The sequence below is a fragment of the Sus scrofa genome, chromosome 1, assembly GCF_054392235.1.
Source record: "Sus scrofa isolate SSC_HxYL_T2T_F1_AM1 chromosome 1, Sscrofa_HxYL_maternal_Yorkshire_Landrace_v2.0, whole genome shotgun sequence".
In the NCBI taxonomy this organism is placed as follows: domain Eukaryota; kingdom Metazoa; phylum Chordata; class Mammalia; order Artiodactyla; family Suidae; genus Sus; species Sus scrofa.
This window is the reverse complement of record NC_139383.1, coordinates 271,473,961-271,493,118: the sequence shown is the minus strand read 5'-3', so window position 1 is coordinate 271,493,118 and position 19,158 is coordinate 271,473,961. Positions and strand designations below refer to the sequence as shown.

At 47.5% G+C, this 19,158-nt stretch overlaps 1 protein-coding gene across 14 annotated transcripts in view; it reads left to right on the top strand.

The window, feature by feature from the left end:
• CDK5RAP2 (CDK5 regulatory subunit associated protein 2) overlaps window positions 1-19,158 on the top strand; it is a 183,032-nt gene that overhangs the window by 39,023 nt on the left and 124,851 nt on the right. For all 14 annotated transcript variants that reach the window (XR_014826137.1, XR_014826135.1, XR_014826138.1 and 11 more), the window contains 6 exons: window positions 2,338-2,461; window positions 5,487-5,641; window positions 10,635-10,797; window positions 11,865-11,918; window positions 12,777-12,896; window positions 15,120-15,212. Coding sequence is in view for 11 of the 14 variants with exons in the window: in XM_084994140.1 (XP_084850266.1) it covers window positions 2,338-2,461; window positions 5,487-5,641; window positions 10,635-10,797; window positions 11,865-11,918; window positions 12,777-12,896; window positions 15,120-15,212 (709 nt within the window). In the remaining 3 variants the exon portion in view is untranslated. The remainder of the gene's footprint in view (window positions 1-2,337; window positions 2,462-5,486; window positions 5,642-10,634; window positions 10,798-11,864; window positions 11,919-12,776; window positions 12,897-15,119; window positions 15,213-19,158) is intronic.

Here is a 19,158-nt window from a genome sequence, read left to right as displayed (position 1 = left end):
AACACAAGGCCGATAGAAGGGAGCCAGTGTATTTGCGCTCACTGGGTGGGATGGTCAAGTGGGCTGTTTTCTAGAGGAGTCTGTATAAAGCCCAAGGGCTGAAACATTTGTGGTGGCCAGGGGAAAATTCAGGACTGGAGAAGTCCTGTATCCAGTGCTCAGGAGGGAGAAGCTTCTGGTACAGAAGTCTTTCAGCCGTGGATAATGCCACTTGAGGGGTGACAGAAATGGTCACTTATCACTGTGCATTCCTGACAGGACTGATCAGGAAATGAGCTGAGGGGGTGGGGGCCGAGGGCATTTGATGGTATTGATCAAGAGGTGGCAATGGTGGCTTTCCTTCTGTCCAGAGCTGATCTATTCTCAGCTCAGACGCCAGCAGAGGGCTAGAATGAGGCCTGTCGCCACATCTTAGCAGGGGCCAGCGCTGCGGTGGCCTCGGGTACAACAGGCTAGCAGGCAGCTTTCAGATCAGAGAGGAAGGGCACCGTGCTATGTTCGGCCACCACTTGTGTTAGCACATTAATTCTAAGAGGTAATCATCTCATTTTTCAAATGAGGAAACTGAGGTGTAAGAGCTCATTTACCCAGAGTCACACTGAGGACATAATAGAGTCAAAATTTGGAAGCAGATCTGCTCAGCCTCAGAGCTCCTGTTCTTTCTTTCCAATTGTTCACATTGAATTCCCTTAAAATGATATCATGATACTGGGGCCTTCTGAAGGCTTATTGGTGAAAGGAAACAAGATATGAATAAAGTCTTTATTTGCAGGCGACTCATGTTTGAAACTTGGACAGCAAGTGTGGCCCTCTTGACTTTCCATTGTTCTCAGTCAAAAATTCACATGGCCTCTGCATGTGAGCATCTCATCACGTGGCTCTTGGTTGGAAAAATGTTATATACCCTTAAAGTAGGGCATGGGAGGCTGGTGGTGAATAGCTTTATTCTTCTGCAGTTTTTCTGAAAAACTAGCTTTAGGTGGAGCCATTTCCTTTATAATTCTGCCTTCTGGAAACCCGCAATCATTTTAGAAATCTGATGAGAACAGCTCTGAGTCTGTGTTGCGTAAATTCATATCCGACGCTGTTTTTCTTTTTTGAGAACCAAAATGAAGGGCATCAGTGCTCGCGGTCCCGGGTCTGGTTTTGGCATGCCAGCCCCACCACTGCTGGTCAGGCGAAGAGAGTATTCCACGAGGCCGGGCAGTGTGAAGGCTGCGCTTGATGTCAGAGATGGTAGAGGAACGCGGAGAGTGGGCTGCTTGCATAACCTCCTCTCCTCGGGCCCTCAGTTGCCGCTGGTCCCACGGAGTGGTCATGCTGTGTTTGAAACGCTTTCCCCTCCAGCCGCAGGAGGTGCTGCACAGAGACCTTCACCCTCAGGTTTATTCTGGTTGCACGTTGGTGGCCACACTAGCTCTCCACCTTTGCTGCCCCCGGAGGGGGTGTGCTTTCTCAGAAGTTTCTTTCTTTCTTTTCTTCTTCTTTTTTTTTTTTTTTTAATTTTATTGAAGTATGGTTTATTTACAGTGTTGTCTTTTTTTTAAATGATTTTCATTTTTTCCATTATAGCTGGTTTACAGTGTTCTGTCAATTTTCTACTGTACAGCAAAGTGACCCAGTCACACAAACATATATATATATATTTTTCTCATATTATCCTTCATCATGCTCCATCATAAGTGACTAGTTGTAGGTCCCAGTGCTATACAGCAGCATCTCATTGCTTATCCATTCCAAAGGCAAGAGTTTGCATCTATTAACCCCAAATTCCCAGTCCATACCACTCCCTTATCAGAAGTTTCTTGGTGGGGGATTTGGCAATAGCTGGCACATGTTTTAAAAATGTGCTTATCCTTTAACCTAGTAGTTCCCCTTCTAGGAATTGACCCTAAGGATTGGGCAGTAGTCATATACTATATATATATATATATATAGTATATGACTATTCTATATAAATGTGTGTATTTATATATCTCATATATATGTGTTTTAATTGAGATATAATTGGCATATAACATTGTGTGTCAGGTGTACGGCATGGATGATTTGATTCATTTCTGTATTGCATTATCTGTGCTTTTGAATGACAAATACTAATTTTTTGGAGTTCTCTGATGGACTAGCTTTGTCACTGCCGTGATGTGGGTTCAATCACTGGCCCTGGTACTTCCACATGCTGTGGGTGTGGCCAAAAAAATTAATTTTTAAAAAAAGAAGCCCAACACAGGCCACTGGGAGAAGTGACCAACAAATCTTCTTTGTCTCTTTGGGGTGATTGGAATGACCCTCTGATTGTCACTCTTGTGTATTTTCCACCTGTGCCTCTTTTTGTAGCAAAGCGGTTGAGACCCTTGCTGAAGGGGGCGGCTCTGAAATTCAGCGGGTGAAGGAAGATGCTCAGAAGAAAGTGCGGCAGGTCGAAGAGCTCCTAACCAAGAGAATACTGCTTTTGGAAGAGGCAAGTCTGGAAGCTCCAAGGAGAGTATACTTACAGTGGGTTCATATGCAGTGGGCAGCATTTTGTTCCTTTTTTCATCAGCTGTCAGAGTTTCAGCAGAAACAAGAGCCCCTGCCCTTACTGAGCATCCCCTGGGTTCCAGCCCTGTTCTAGGCACTTTGCATATGGAATTTATAGCCTGGCCTTTATTGTCTCCATCCTCTAGCTGAGGATAGGGAAGTACAGACAGAGGTACTAACTAGGCCCGTGTAACCCAGATTTAAGCTTACACCTGCTGATTTTCGAGCCTGTTTTCTGGCTCCAACACTGCCCTTCTTAACTAGTCTAGTCCCTTTATTTTACAGAAGACGAAACTCAGGCCAGGAGAGGGGAAGCAACTCCCCTAACAGCCAGACCTGGAGTGGCATTTCCTGACTCGTCAGGCTGTGTGTGGCCACGCAGCCCCTGTCCGGAGACCAGCCTCCATCCCTCCATCCCTCCATCCCCTGTGCTCAGGGGATGCCTTTTCTTGGGGAGCTGCTATGCGTAGCTCCTCCTCCTCCTCTTTCTCAGGTGTGCCCTGTGACTGTGATGGGGTGAGGATGTTTCTTGGCCCCCAGATTTTATCTCCTAGATGTTCAGAAGTTTTCCTTCATTTTTTTTTTTTTTTTCCGTCTTTTTGCCTTTTCCAGGGCCACTCTCGCAGCATATGGAGATTCCCAGGCTAGGGCGCTAATCGGAGCTGTAGCCACCGGCCTACGCCAGAGCCACAGCAACTCGGGATCCGAGCCGTTTCTGCAACCTACACCACAGCTCACGGCAATGCCAGGTGATTAATCCACTGAGCAAGGCCAGGGATCGAACCCGAAACCTCATGGTTCCTAGTCAGATTCGTTAACCACTGTGCCACGATGGGAACTCCTAGTTCCTTAATTCTTGATCTTTGAAGTCTGTTGTTTCATCTCACTTCTCTACCTGAAACCCTGGTTTTTCTTAGCAGATAAGAGGAGAAATGATACCACAAAGCACTTCCGGATACCAAAAGCAGATACCTTGTACTGTGTTTTGCAGCTTGTAATGGTCTTTTGCATTCATCTTGTTCACTTCATCCCCATGAGGGTGTGTAGGTATTAGGTCCAAAATACAGATAAAGAAACAGACTCAGAGAGGGTAGGAAACTTAGGAGTTCCCATCATGGCTCAGTGGTTAACGAACCCTGACTAGTATCCATGAGGTTGCAGGTTCCATCCCTGGCCTCGCTCAGTGGGTAAAGGATCTGGCGTTACCGTGAGATGTGGTTGTAGGTCACAAACGTGGCTCGAATCCTGAGTTGCTGTGGCTGTGGCGTAGGCTGGCAGTTGTAGCTCCAGTTCAACCCTTAGCTTGGGAACGTCCACATGCCTCAGGTGTGGCTCTAAAAAGACCAAAAAAAAGGGGGGGGGTTGGAAACTTAGGTCATAAGTGGTGGAGCTGAAACTAAAAGGAGAGTCTTCTGAGCCCAAATTCTGAACTTTAGGTAAAATATAATTCTGAGACTTTGAAGAGACTTAATAATCCATTGGTTTCATCATCTTATTTTTCCCAATAAGTGCTTCCCCGTGTTTTAGGGTAGCAGCGTGACGACAGTACCAGGTTGAATCCCTGCTCTGAAATTTACTGGCTTTGCCACCTTGGATAAGAAAGACATTTGCTTTCTGGAGCCTCGAGCCTCAGCTGCTTCCTCTGTGGCCTGTGGCATCTGTTCTAGTAGTGATTGTAATAACAACAGTGAACTAACAATTAAGCAGGGCTTACTCTATGTGAGGCACCCTTCGCCTTTTCATACATTGATTTAGTTAGTCCTTCAGTAAACGCATGAAGTCAGTATTTTATTATCCCTTTAAAAAAACAAAAACATGATGACACAGGCACAGAGTGGCCAAGTCACTTGCCCAAGGTGACATAGGCAGCAAATGCCAGGTGGTCTGGCTGCAGAGCCTGCGTCCTGAGACGCTGTAGTCTGTCTCGCAGTGTGTAACTTTTTAGAGTTGAGTGAGGATCAAAGGTAGTATAAATAAAGCTCCTTGCTTGGCGTTCGTAGGCACCCAGTAAATAATAGATTTTGCTGTTTTTTTTCTCTCAGCATATTGGGAAATGGTTTTCCCAGCTATTACTGAGATTGACAGGCTGCCACCCTCTCGGGGAGGCGGTGGTGGAGGCGGCACTGTGGAGGGAGGAGCAGGGAGGAGGAAGCCAGCATTTGGTGAGCTTCTAGTCAGCAGCAGGCAACTCTTCGATGAGATAGCCATTATCCCCATTTTATGGGTTGGGAAATTGGGGCTCAGGGAGGTAAAATGACTATTCAGGGTCACCCATAATAAGTGAGCGGAGTGGGTTTTGAGCCCAGTTCAATTTGCCTTTCATCTTTGTGATGCAGAGGCAGTTGGTGTGAGGGCCTGGAGATTCATAACTACTGTAGTCAGTTTCCTGAGAACCAGGGCCTTTCCCCCTAACACAGGCACCGCCTGCGTGATTTAGATAATGTCCTTGGTGGCTTCTCTGAGCCTCAGGAAAAACATGGAGGTTTTGTCCCCCTCCCCCCCCACCTGAATCACCTTGGAGATATAGAAAATGTACTTTAGAATTGTGTAGTCATTATCTTAAAAAAAAAAAAAAAAAGGAGTGAGGGGGCGGTGGGGTGTGAGATGAATCTGTGTGAGATTAAGGTGACTCTTAGGAATTTATGTGTGTTTAGGTATTGAGAGGAACATTCCTCCTCGTTCTCACCGAAGCTGCAAATATTGATCTGATTTTTCAAAACCAAAAATACAATTCTTGTAGAGTTGAGTCTTTTCCATTGGAAATGCCTATTACTCTTCAGGATACAAGAGGGAAAAATGGCTGGCGAATGTATTTATTAGTGATTCTCCCCATGTATAGTACAATTCAGGGAGGGGAAATGTGCCGGAGAAAAAGTCATAAATATTTATATTTTAATCCAATTTCCTTTCAAAATGTTCCCAATTGTATTGAAAAATTGCATCAAATGCATTTAATTTAACTCTAGGATGTGAAAGCCGCCCAAGCAGAACTGGAAAAGGCCTTTGCTGGGATAGAAACAGAGAAGGCTCTTCGGTTGAGCGTGGAAAACAAGCTTTCAGAGATGAAGAAGATCCACGAGGCGGACCTGGAGATGGCTCTGGCCCTGGAACAGAAGGACAGGTCTGGCTTGTACCCCTGTGATGCTTTGACATTCATTTATCTGGTTGGGGGATCCAACAAAAGGGAAAGACTCGTTTCCTTCCTACCTTCCCTCCTTCTCTTTCCATGTGTTCCCACAGTGAGACATCTAGGGATAAAATCAGGGTGAAAGGAAAAGAACTAGGATTCGTGGACAGAAATTCATGCTGAAAAGTTCTACTCGGATACTAAATTCAACATTCAGGTTTTGGCCATAAGCTTCCTAGCAGCCAAAGGAAAAAGGGAAAAACAATCCTGGTGGACGGAAGATTCAAGTTGCTCACAAGATATAACACATTAGTGATTCAGGAGAAACCCAGTTTTATTTGTCATTGTCAGGAGGAAATTTCTCTTGTAGATTTTCCCAAAGGTAACGGTAAGTGACTACAACCCCACAATAAAACACTAGTGAATTTCTTCCATCATGGTGACCTGTTTTCCATCTGACCTTTTATTTATTTTTTTGCCTTTTTTTTTTTTTGTCTTTTTGCCATTTCTAGGGCCGCTCCCATGGCATATAGAGGTTCCCAGGCTAGGGGTCGAATCGGAGCTGTAGCCACCGGCCTATGCCAGAGCCACAGCAACACAGGATCTGAGCCACATCTGCAACCTACACCACACAGCTCATGGCAACGCCAGATCCTTAACCCACTGAGCAAGGCCAGGGATCGAACCCACAACCTCATGGTTCCTAGTCAGATTCGTTAACCACTGTGCCACGACGGGAACTCCTTTTTTTGTTTTCTTTTAAGGGCTGCACCTGTGGCATATGGAGATTCCCAGGCTAGGGGTTGAATTGGAGCTGCAGCTGCCGGCCTACGCCACAGCCACAGCCACATGGGGTCCGAGCTGCGTCTGTGACCTGTACCACAGCTCACAGCACCACCGGATCCTTAATCCAATGAGTGAGGCCAAGGATCGAACCCATGTCCTCATTGTTGCTAGTCAGGTTCATTACAACTGAGCCACAACGGAACTCCTATTGTACCTTTTAATACAGGCTGGGAACCCAGATTGGTACAGTGCAAGGGGCCAAAACAATGTAGACCAGGTACAGAGCTCTTCAGAAACAAAATGTGTGCCAGAGACGTGGATGGGCCATATTGCCTTTAGGTAGTCTTTAATAACCACTGTGTCTTGCAACCAATTCTTAATCAGAACTGGTCAGGAGAGAGTGGAGGTTTTATTCTTTAGCACAGACCTCTTGTGCTGATGCTCTTGCCTTGCTTTGGTGGTACCTGAGTGGAAGGTTGAATTAACTAAGTATAAATGAAGCTCCTGGCTAACCCCGCCCTGTCCACTGAAGAGCCAAGCTTGTTTGGGATTTGACAGAAATTGTTCTAAAGCGTGATCAAGGAACAGAAAGAAGCACAGCCTGGCAGAGTGTCATGACTGGAAGGGCGGTAGGAGGAGCCAAGGAGAGGGAGCCTGGGGTGGGTCCTGTGGGCCCTGCAGTATAGAGTTTGGGTTTGTCCTCAGGGTGTGTGAGAAGGCACTGAGGAGCTGAGGGTTGGGGTGGGGGCAGTGGCAGGATCACATTTAAATTTAGAGACCCCCAGGAGTTCCCATCATGGCTCAGTGTTTAACGAACCCAACTAGCATCCATGAGGACAGGGGTTCAATCCCTGGCCTCGCTCAGTGGGTTGGGGATCTGGCGTTGCCGTGAGCTGTGGTGTAGGTCTCAGACGTGGCTCAGACCCCATGTTGCTGTGCTTCGACCCCTGGCCTGGGAACCTCCATATGCCGTGGGTGCAGCCCTAAAAAGACAGAAGACAAAAATAAATTAAGAGAGACCCCTCTGGCTGCCCCCTTGAGGATGGATTGGCAGTCGCTGATGCAAAAGTACAGATGAGATGATGGTGACCCCTGGAAGCGACAGAACTAGGGTCGGGGAAGAGCAGGCCGAGCTATTGGGAACGTAGTGTTGGCATGATGGCCTGAGGGCTTGATGGCTGGTGGGTTTGGGGATGAGGGGAAAGGCTGCAGAGATCCCCCAACCCAGGTCCAGCGCCTGAGCAGCCATGGGATGGTTGGCAAGTTTTCCGAGTTGGTGGGAAAAAGGGAGAAAGAGGAGATCTGGGGGGTGAGGGGTGGGAAGATGAGCTTTCAGTTGGGACATGCTGGGTTGAGGAATTGCAGACCTCCAGGAGGAGAGCCCAGGAGATGCTTGGGCAGGTGGAGTAAGGCCTGAATTAAAGGAGATACAGGGCCTTTCCTTAACCATCTACTGGGGGAGCCTTGGGTTGGGCGCTGGGAATGCCGAGAAGGACATGGTTTTCCTTATGCGGCGGGGGAGGGGACAGGTGTTAAAAACAGAAAGTCCAGATTGGTGCTGGAGGTGAGTTCAGGGTCTGGGCTGTGATCAGCTCTGTGATCAGCAAGGGTGGGTCAGCTCTGTGGGTGGGGGTGGGAGTGGGGTGGGGCAGGTTATCAGCGGGAGACCTGGAGGTGGGGCGAGGCATGCAAAGGCCTGAAGCCTGGCATGGTTTAATCGCAGTCTCTGTTAGCATTTGCTCTAGAAGCTTGGCTTCTCATCTTTTTGGAAGATGGAGCCCTTCTTGGAAAGGGCGAATGCCCATTGAGTGCTCAGTGTGGTGCGGGCAGAGGGGTCTCCGTGGCCGTGTGCGGTCAGGTTAGGGCCTCAAGAAGTCTGCACCTCCCTGGGGTCTCCTAGAGGTCTGGCTGGGGAGGCCCGGTCTCTCAAGGGCAGAGGTGCCCCAGCCACACTCCAGATGCCCCGCTCAGGATTTCTGCTGGTTGCTTGGGTGTGGCCCTCCCAGGACTAGGATCAGTGTATTCCTTCCCTGAAGGCAGGCCTGCCCAGCAAGCTATATTGAGGCCAGAAAGTGAGTTGCAAAGCTCAGAATTGGAACAGGGGTCTGCTGCTGTGCGTGTGGTGGTTGGATGGATCCAGATTGGCCACATAAACCGACCACCCTTGAGCAGGGCCCTCCCTAGAACGGACACCACCCGTGGCCTCCTGAGCTCCCGCCGCCTTTTTCAAAGTTATGTGCCTTAGCTGCTTGATTCCCTTCAGTCTGCCCTGCCAGCTGGTTGGTATCTTAAAGAGGCAGTTGCCATGGAGGAGCCCTGCAGGTCAAACATGGCCAGCAGACATGTTTTATTTGGCCCACACAGTGCTTTGTAAAGTTTGAATTTGTTGCTGATATTAAAAAAAAAAAATCTAATCTCATGTGAAAGTCTAGATTTCCAGCTTCTCTTGAAAACCTGGGTAGCTTGGCAGGAGCAAGCCATGGTCTTGCTGGACTGAGGCTGATCCCTTCGGAGGGCTGGTGCTCCAGCTTGGCCACAGTCCCCACAGGCCTGCCCTGGTCATTTCCATTCCTTTCTAGAATTTGCCTTAAGGGAACTAAAATCAATTTTATCGAAGTATAAGTTACATACAGCATAGCACAGCACACCCATTTTGTACAGTTTGGTGATTTTTTCTCTCTCCAATTGATTGTGTGATTTCAGAGTTGAACCCCTAGAGGGCAGTCTTACTCCTCTTTCCAAGTTTTGGGGTGCTGTCCAGACCTGTCTATACCCGGTTATCTTAGTCTTCTTGGGGTGCCATAAGGAAACAGCACAGATTGGTTAGCTTGTAAACAATAGAAGCACATTTCTTACAGTTCTGGAGGCTAGAAGTCCAAGATCAGGGTGCCAGCATGATTGGGCAAGCAAGGCTTGTCTTCCAGGTTGCAGACTTTTCATTGTATCCCACATGGCAGGAGGGGCGAGGGCTCTTTCCGGTTCCACCCTCATGACCTCCTCTCCTCCCAAAGGCCCCACTGCCTAATCCCGTCACCTTTGGATTTCAGTGTAGGAATTTTGGGTGGATGTGGATGCTTAGGTATTCAAATACGCACTGCTAGGTGCTTTAAGTTCTTTTAGCACTCTCTTCTCCTTCGCCTTGGGAGCAAGGACACTCTCTCAGACTTCCAAGACTTTGCTCTTTCTGCCCTCCTGAGTGGCTTTCTAGACTCTTCTGAGGGTCCTCTGACAAAATGCTAGTTGCTGGATGTTAAAAAAACGTAATTATAGCCACCATTATGTGTTGAGTTCTGCCGTAGGCCGTGCAGCGTTTTAATAGCTTATCTCCATTCCACATAAGCAGGTTATCCCCATTTTATAGCTGAGGAAATGCAGGCTCAGAGAAGCCGAATAACTTGGCTGTGGTCAGGGTGCAGTTGGTGTGGGGTGATTGGGTGGGCTAGAGAAGGATGTGCTCAGTTCTCCCTTGAGGGGGTTTCTAGGGTCTCGAGGGGAGGTAGCATCTCATGGTGGCGGGACAAACGGGCGATGTTCAGGTGCCCGCGGGAACCGAGTTGTGAAGGGTATTCGGGGTGGGTGGGTGGGGGTTATGGTGGGGCCTAGAGGCCAGTACAGCCCGGCTTCTGGCCAGGACCAGGAGGGAGGCTCTGAGTGGCGATGGAGAAGTGAAACTGCAGCCATCAGCGGGGCTTCTGATGGTCTAGACCCTAAAACCTAGGCCTCACGTGCCCTGCTGAGGAGTTCGGCCTTTATCTTGAACGTCAGTCTATTTTAGACTCTGCCTTGAGAAGGCTTAGAGAGACTGTTTTTTTCACGCTCTCTGAAACAGTTCTGCTGTATTGGTCATGCTTGTTTGGTCTCACTCCCAGATTTCTTTGGGAAAGAAGATGTCTTGGCCAAAAAAAAAAAAAGGAAATCGGTAACCCACTGCTATTGAAAGTGTTTGAGCAGGAGTGTGACTCGATCAGACTGTCTGGCTGTTCAGAGGATAGGTTGATTGGGGCTGCGCTGGAGGCGAGGGGATGGCTCATGTCACCCGAATTGGGGCTCTTAATCTCCACCTGCAAAATGCAATTCCGTTTATGTTCAGTCGTTGGACACGTCGACTTTGAAGATGTCTGGCCCCATTTCCCACCTCCTCCTGCTCCACCGAGCTAAGAGAACAGCTTAGAATTAATATTTAAATTTTGTTCTCTTTCAGACTGATTGAGGAGTTGAAGCTGTCTTTGAAGAGCAAAGAAGCTTTAATTCAGTGCCTTAAAGAGGAGAAATCTCAGATGGCATCTCCTGATGAAAACGTGTCATCTGGAGAGCTGCGAGGACTCTCCACGGCTCTGCGGGGAGACGAGGAGAGAGAGACCAAGGTGAGGTGACGGCCCAGCTTGGGGCTTTGATTGGCGGACCAGACTCCTCTGAGGGAGAGGGGCTGGGCATTCAGGGTTCGCTCCCTGTGGCCTTCCGCGCTTGAGCTCCCCGTCAATTGAGAAGTTAGCAGAAACCCCCTTTGTCGTGGGCCCTGTCGTGCTTTTTGCCTCCCGGTCTCATCGGGTTCATATAGAGTTGGTTAAAAAAAAAAAAAGAGTCCACACCCGCTCGCCTCTGTTTTTCCATGTGTTAATTTGTTGTTCCCCAGGCACTTTATTTTATCCACTGGGCTTTTTTAGGATGAAATTGTGGCACAAACCTGTCTGGCCTCTGTGGTTAGAAGCAGGCCTGGGGCCAGCCGGGGCAGTGGGGAGGGGACATGACTTGTATCGGGCCTGGCAGCACTCAACGGGGGTCAGCGTGTGCCTCAGTTAACCCTGGCTACCTTGCCAGGTGGATCACGGTCCCCTCAGCGAGTATGGGAACCCGCTCAGGGGTGTTCTGTTTTCCCAGGCTCCAGGATGTGGGTCACAGTACAGACCCCACCCTCCACTTGGCCTCCAGGGCCAGCTGTTTTGAAGCGGGTGGCCAGGCCTGGAGGCGCAGCCAGATCTGGTGGAGCCCTTCTGGTTCTGGTTGGACCCTGGTGGCTGCTGCATGTGGTCCTTTCACACCAGGGGATGTTTCGATGCTCATGGAATGTCTCCATCTCTTTATGGAGCAGGGTCTCTTTTGTCCCAGCCATGGCCATTTAGTTTTTGGTTGTAATGAGCCCTCGTCTGCTCCTCCTTCTGACCCTTCTCGCCCCCTGGGTGCCGAGCTTTGGTGGCGGCCTGCACACGTTGGTTCCTGCTCTTTGGGCTGGTGGTCAGCCAGTGTGGGTTGTTAGTCTTTACATTTTTCTTCACTCGGGTGGACACTGGGTGAGACGGAGGAGTGGACGCTGGTTTTCATAAGTTCTTTAGCAGCAGGGGGCAAGAAGTAAATGAGACGCTCATTCTCGTTGTTCCGGGGAAGGTACTGGATTGTGGGTCCCTTCTGGGCACCAATGAATACCTTTTCTTAGGCTGCACAAACAGAGCGCCAGGAGGAGAGAAATCTCTTTGAAGAGCGGATCCAGGTATGTTGATACAGTTTTTAAAAATTTATTGAGGATCGATCCTTGCCTCTTTCTTTCTTCTGAGTGCAGTAGATAATTCTGTGTGACAGTAGCTGTCACTCTCTGAGTGCTGCTGGCTGCCAGTCAAGCTGCAGGCACGCCAGAGAGCCTTGCTTAATCTCTGTGATAACTTTGTGGAGTAGGCGTTCCCATTTTGCAGAAGTAATGAGTGAGGCTCAGGGAGGGGAGGTCTGTCCCCAAGGTCACGTAGTTTGCAAGCGGTGTAGCAAGGATTCAGACCCGCCGGTTTGATGGCAGAGTCCCTATTCCATGACCCCAAGTCGCAGCAACCACCATTTGTGTAGCGCCTGCCAGCTTAGAAAGTGCTTTCACGTCCATTATCTCATTTGAGCCTCACAACAGCCTGGGAGGGAGGCAGCAGTGATTATCTTTAGAAATGAACTCAGACTATAAATGTATATATTCAGTCTCCATCAAACCAAATTCTCTGCTAGCTTTTGTAGCATTAAGGAATGAAATTAATGATCTGTTATTTCCCCCAAATAACCTGGTACAGTTTCAAAGGCTCTGCTGTGACTGTATTCAAATTCCAGAAGGCATTGGAGCCTTCCCATAGGAATAGCTGTCATCGTCTTAACTGATCTGATCCCTTTCCTACACCCAGCCCCGTTGCCGAGAGCGGTAACACAGTAACTTGGAGCTGATGCCACGACGTTCAGCTCTACTTGGAAACATTAATCACGGGTTGACAGGAATAAGATAGAATAACTGCATTTGAGTGTGCTCTTAAAGATATATTTACAGTGCATTTTGGTTAGAATGCATCAACTTAGTGAATCTTTTTCTAATCTAATTTAGGCACTTCAGGAGGACCTGAGAGAGAAGGAAAGAGAAATTGCTACAGAAAAGAAAAATAGTTTAAAGCGGGATAAAGCCATTCAGGGTCTAACCATGGCATTAAAGTCAAAGGAAAAAGAGGTATGTCTGATAGACCTGAAGTGAGATTTTTCTTTACTTGCTTCTGTGACTGGCTTGTCTTACCCTGAATTTTAGCGTTAGTGCAAAGGTTCTAAGAGAGCTGAGAGGAGTGTAGAAAGTGGGGAAAGGGACCCCTAGACAATGAGAAATTCTCTTGGAGAGTCTAATCCAGTGCTGCCCATTATGAATATAATGTGAGTCACATCGCTAAGTTAAAAATTTTGGAGTTCCTGCTGTGGCTCAGTGGGCCAGGGTCCCAAGGTTGTCCCTGTGATGATGTGGGTTTGACCCCTGGCGTCACTAAGTGGCTTAAGGATCCGGTGTTGCTGTGGCTGTGGCATAGGGCTGCAGCTGTAGCTCCAATTCAACTCCTAGCCCAGGAATTTCCATAGGCTGCAGGTGCAGCCTTAAATTTTTTTTTTTTTTTTTTTTTTGCAGTTCCCCTTGTGGCTCAGCGGAAACAAATCTCACTAGCATCCATGAGGATGCAGGTTCGATTCCTGGCCTTGCTCAGTGGGTTGAGAATCTGGCCTTGCCATGACCTGAAGTGTAGTTTGCAGACGCGGCTCGGATCCTGTGTGGCTGTGGCATAGGCCGACAGCTGTAGCTCCAATTAGACCCCTAGCCTGGGAACCTCCACATGCTGCTAGGATGGCCCTAAAAAGACGAAAAAAAAAAAATTTTTTTTTTTTCTAGTAGCCATTAAAAGAAGTAAAAAGAAGTGAAATTAGCTTTAATAATACATATACACCAGTTATCATTTCAATGTGTAATCATTGAGACAAAAATTATAATGAGGTATGTAACATTTTTAAAATCTGACTTTTGTCTTCGAAGTCAGATGTGCTTACAGCACGTCTCAGGTCAGACCACATTTCAAGGACCCAGGAGCCACAGGTGGTTCGTGACTACCATGTTGGACAGTGGGGGCCTAATCTTTTGAAAGACAACAGGAAAGTGAGATAAAGGAGTTTGGGAAGGCAAGGCCATGACCGTGACACCTCACCTGGCTGGTCCGCAGGCCCCTCAGTCAGTACTTTCTAAACAGACTCATCGCCACCGTCGCCCACATCCCACCATCATCCTCCCTTATCTCGGCTCTTGTCTGAGGTGGTGGCACCGTCATATTCATAGTCATGTCAGCCCAGAAGCTGCCTTTGACTCCTGCCACCTGGCTTGTTGCCTTTGTGATCTGAGGTAGTGGCTGATGGTTCTTTGTAGCAGTCTGTCTTGTCTTGGTAACTGCTCGGCACAGACAGAGAAGAAAACGCAGCTCTGCTTTCAAGTCTGCTGGGGAAAAAAGACAGTGTGAAGGTGTGTGACCGAGGGAGGTGCAGGGGGCTGTGGAAGTGGAGGGGAGGGGCTCGCCCAGGTTAGGGTGTGGGTGGGGAGGGGAATTGCCTCTTCCAGGAGCAGATATCTGAACTGGATTTTTTTTTTTTCCTTCTTTGGCCATACCCACTGCAGATGGAAGTTCCTGGGCCAGAGATGGAATCCAAGCCACAGCTGCGACCTACCTACACCATAGCTGTGGCAACGCCAGGTCCTTAACACACTGTGCTGTGCCAGGGATCGAACCTGTACTACTGCAGTGACAATGACAGATCCTTAACCCATTGTACTACAGCAAGAACTCCTGAGCTGAATCTTAAAGGAGGACTAGGAGTTAGCTGGGAAGGGAGGCGGAGCTTAGGAGGCTTTTGTGCTGAGGGGGCGAACACTGGCAGTGCATTAAGTCAGGAAGGAGCCCCATGTGAGTCTGCCAGTACATCAGTGCAGAGCTTAAGTGAGGCGAGAGAAGAAGCGGGAGAGGCTGCAGGGGCCAGCCGTGGTGGAGGAACTCTTCATGGGCCGTCGGAGAAGGTCACTGTGGGATGAGGAGTTCTGGCAGGAGCCAGGCTAGGTGCACAGTAGAACTAATGTTGAGCATGAGCCCAGCATTACTTTGGCTCCGGTACACATTCCCTGGTTCAAGCCTAACAATGCTGCAGTGGGTGAGTGGTCATGTCCTCACTTTAGAGTTGAGGGAATTAAGTCTCAAAGAGGTGACGTGCCTCCCTGGAGTCAGCCAGCTAGTCAACAGCAAAACTAGAAACCCCACTCTTCCGACTACAAAGCCCTTGATTATAAGCCCTACCCAATTCAGCAGGCAAAGCGTGTGGGCTGTGCACCGAGAGGAAAACCCAGTTGCATACTCTGCTTCTCTTCCTTGTTTTTATCCAGATTGAAGAACTTAACTCTGAAATCAAAGAGCTCAGTGCTGCTTTTGCTAAAGCCAGAGAGGCCTCCCAGAAAGCCCAGACCCAGAAATTCCAGGTAAGCATTGGCTGTCTCTGTGATCCTGGTGAGGGCTTTGTGGTGGAAGGGAACCAAGGGGAGCTGTGAGTAGTCTTCAGTCTGATTAAAGGAGCCTCCCCAGCAGCTCTGGGGGCTTCTCCGGCCATTTCTCTGTATGACGGTGATGGTGAGACCTGAGCCTACACTGCACCAGAAGTAGACTGTGAGATGTGTGGATTATTTTGTTTAAGCTCTGCAACCTGTGGGGAAGATAATCCCCCCCCCTGCCCCGTATTTGTGGGTTTTTTTTTTTAAGTTCAAGAAGGCTATGCAGCTTATTCATTGTCACATAGCTTGCAGGTGGCAGGGTTAAATGTAGTAACTGCTAATAATAACAGCTGGCATTTATTCAACACATACTATGTGCCAAGCCCTGTGCCAAGTGCTCTCTGTGGATTAGCTCAGTGAATCTGTACACCAGCTCCATGAAGTAGGCACTGTTAATATCCTTGTTTGCTGAGGAAATCCAGGTTCAGAGATTCAGGGAGCTTGCACAGGGTCACAGAAGTGGTAAGTGAAAGAGCTAGAGTTTGACCCCAGAGTCGGTATCACCCCCAAGCCTATGGCCCCCTATGTCCCCTCTCCTGGTGGCTCCAGCCTTGCCTGTTCCCTGCCAGGTTTCTGTTACAGGTGTTGGGTATTTGACCTGCCTTCTTGCTTTTCCCCCCTCTAGCCATGTACTGCAAGGACTCCTGCTGGTCATTTCCTTGATCATCCTGCGCTCTTGCTAATGTTAGTCTTGTGATTTATTTATTTATTTAGCTTTAGGCTGCACCTGTGGTCTCTGAAAGTTCTGGGGCTAGCGGTCAAATCAGAGCTGCAGCTGCCAGCCTATGCCACAGCCACAGCATGTGGAATCTGAGCTGCGTCTGCAACCTACACCACGGCTCACAGCAATGCCAGATCCTTAACCCATTGTGAGAGGCCAGGGATCAAACCCTCGTCCTCATGGATACCAGTCGGATTCGTTACTGCTGAGCCACAACAGGAACTCCTATGTTTTCAATTATTTTAACATTTTCTTCTCACATTTCTAGTTTTCCTATATGGTGTATATCTGTTACTAATAACTAATGAATCAATAAAGGTCCATCATCTGATGACGCCCATACTGCCTTAAAGCTCTCCCCTCCCCCTCTTCCACCCTGGTTGTTTTTGGTTGTAAAGTAGAAATTAGGCATTAAATCTAATTTAAGACTGTTTGGTTTCTAAGATTCATATCCCACACCTTATCTTTTGCAGAGCTTCTGTTCACAATAAGAGTAATTGAAGTAATTTGGTTTAAATCATGATGTCCTAGAAGCGGAGACAAATCTCTATTTTGAGACTCTCAGATTTGCCTTCCCCACCATTTTGACGATGGTTGATGAAATGGAGCTGTCATTTTATGCTTTCGACTGCGTTTTCCCCCCCTTGCTTAGAAAATAATAAGCTTTAAAAGCTGAATTCTTAGGAAAACCATCCATATATCCCATTCCTTGAGAAAAAAAAAAAAAATGTTGGCAGTTGGTAAGCAGAGAGACCAGATATCCTTGTAAGTGTTGTGATATTTTACTTGAAGGAAAGAAAGGAGTCTTAAACATTTAAATGTTACCCAGACTTATTACATACATTTATTAATTTCACAGCCCTCAGTCCTAGTCGAAAGACTTTCAGAGTGATTTGTGAAGTCTTGTAGTTCACAGTGCTGGCTGGGTTTCTCGTCTTGCAGTACACAGAGATCGGGAGCTGTTGAAACTCCTCGTGTTCCTCGGGCCGTGTTGTGTTCAGAGAGCATTCATTTAATCCTCCCCACGGAGGTGGAGTGCTTACCTCTTTGACAGGTTGCCAGGACTTGAACTCAAGTCTGACTCCAAAGTCTGTGTTCTTTCCACTGTTCTGATCATGTGTGTGAGTAAATACACACCAGACGCTTGTACTGACTCATTCATTAAGAGGTATGTAGAGTGTGAAGTTTGCACAGACACTTGAAGGAAGATGCACTGTCTTGGGACCTGTGTTGGGACCTTTTGGGGAGGTCACGTGGCTTGAACTAATTGCAGCACGAGTGTAAGAGCCAAGGCTCATAGGTTGGCAGCAAGCCTGACAGTGAAGCAGCAGCAAGTGGTGTTTGGACTCTCAGAGCGGTTGCCCCAGAGCAGAGAATCAAATTCTAATCACAGGTGTGACTCAGTGAAGGCTACATTGTAGCTGGCTATGCCAAGTCTGGAGCCATTTTTTTGTTTGTTTGTTTGTTTGTTTTTTGTCTTTTTAGGGCTGTACCTGGAGCATATGGAAGTTCCCAGGCTAGGGGTGGAATTGGAGCTGTAGCTACTGGCCTACACCACAGTCACAGCAATGCCAGATCTGAGCTGCATCTGCGACCTTCACCATAGCTCACAGCAATGCCGGATCCCTTAACCCCTGAGCAAGGGCCAGGGATCAAACCTTCGTCCTCATGGATACTGGTCAGGTTCATTACTGCTGAGCTACAATGGGAACTCCTTGAGCCATTTGAACAAATGTTTTTTCAAATTGGACATAGAGTTATGCTTCCTCCTCTCCCTGCCCAGCTTTTAAAAGTAAAATTTACACATTATAGGAAATCCATAAAATATTTAAAAAGGTAGAGATTGATAAAAGTCACCAATAATCTCACGACTAAAATGTTCACTCTTAACGCCTTGACTCTTTCAATGCATATTTATACATATGCACAGGTAACCTTTGAAAAATTAAATAGGATCATAAATATGTATGCTCTATAAACTTTTTTTTTGTTCAACATTGTTGCCATGGCAGTTTATATAGAGGTACCCAATCTTTAAAAAAATAAATTGAGATAATCATTGATTCATATGCAGTAAATTTCTGTATTCTCTTTACCTGGTTCTCCCAAGGTTAGCATTTTGTGTGACTGTAGGACAGTATTGCAGCCAGGATGTTGGTGCAGTCTGTTGACCTTAGATTTCAGCAGTTTGACAGGCACTCATTTGTGTGTGTGTGTGTGTATGTGTGTACACCTCTGTGCTTTGCTTACAGTCTTTTTATTGATTAATTTTTAAAAAATTTTTTGGCTGCACCCCTGGTGTGTGGAAGCTAGTAGTTTCAGGGAGCTCTCTGTATTATCTCTTGGGAGACTGGGAAGGAAAGATAATGGAGTAAGTGATGGAAAAGCTTTATTTATCCTGCACCTGCTAAAATGGTACTTCATGTATCATATTTTATCTTCACAACAACCCTGTGAAGTAAAGCGCTCGCTCACGGATGAGGTAGTGGAACTTCAGAGAAGTCACCTTCTCCTGGGTCACGCAGCTAGAGCTGACCCCTGAGCTTTGGGCCTTCTGACTCTCTTCCTATCAAGCTCACCCTGTTTCTACACTCCGGGGAGAAACAGTTTGTTTAACCCCGCTTTATTTAGTTTCTCGCCATGTCTAACTGGGCCAAATATTTGCCACCTGTTTATAAGCATCTGGCTGATGAAATAGAATCCAAAAGCCTGGGTGTCATACAGGATAAGGTTAAAAAAAAAAAAAACCTCTCCAAACAAGTTTTCCAAAGGGACATTTAAGGGAAAATTAACATGACAAGTATTTATATGAAGTGAATCGAATATTATGAATTTGAATTCTTTGAGCTTAGATTTTTTTTTTTCTTTTTAGGGCTATACCTGCAGCATATGAAAGTTCCTGGACTAGAGGTCCAGTGGGAGCTAGAGCTGCTGGCCTGTGCCACAGGCACAGCAATGCAGGATCTGAGCTGCATCTGCGACCTACACCACAGCTCATGGCAACGCTGGATCCTTAACCCACTGAGTGAGGCCAGGGATCGATACTAGTCGAGTTCCTAACCCACTGAGGCACAATGGGAACTCCCTGAGCTTAGATTTTTAATGGGGCTTTGCCATGATTTACGTGATAAGCCTGCAGAATTTTGATCACTTTAT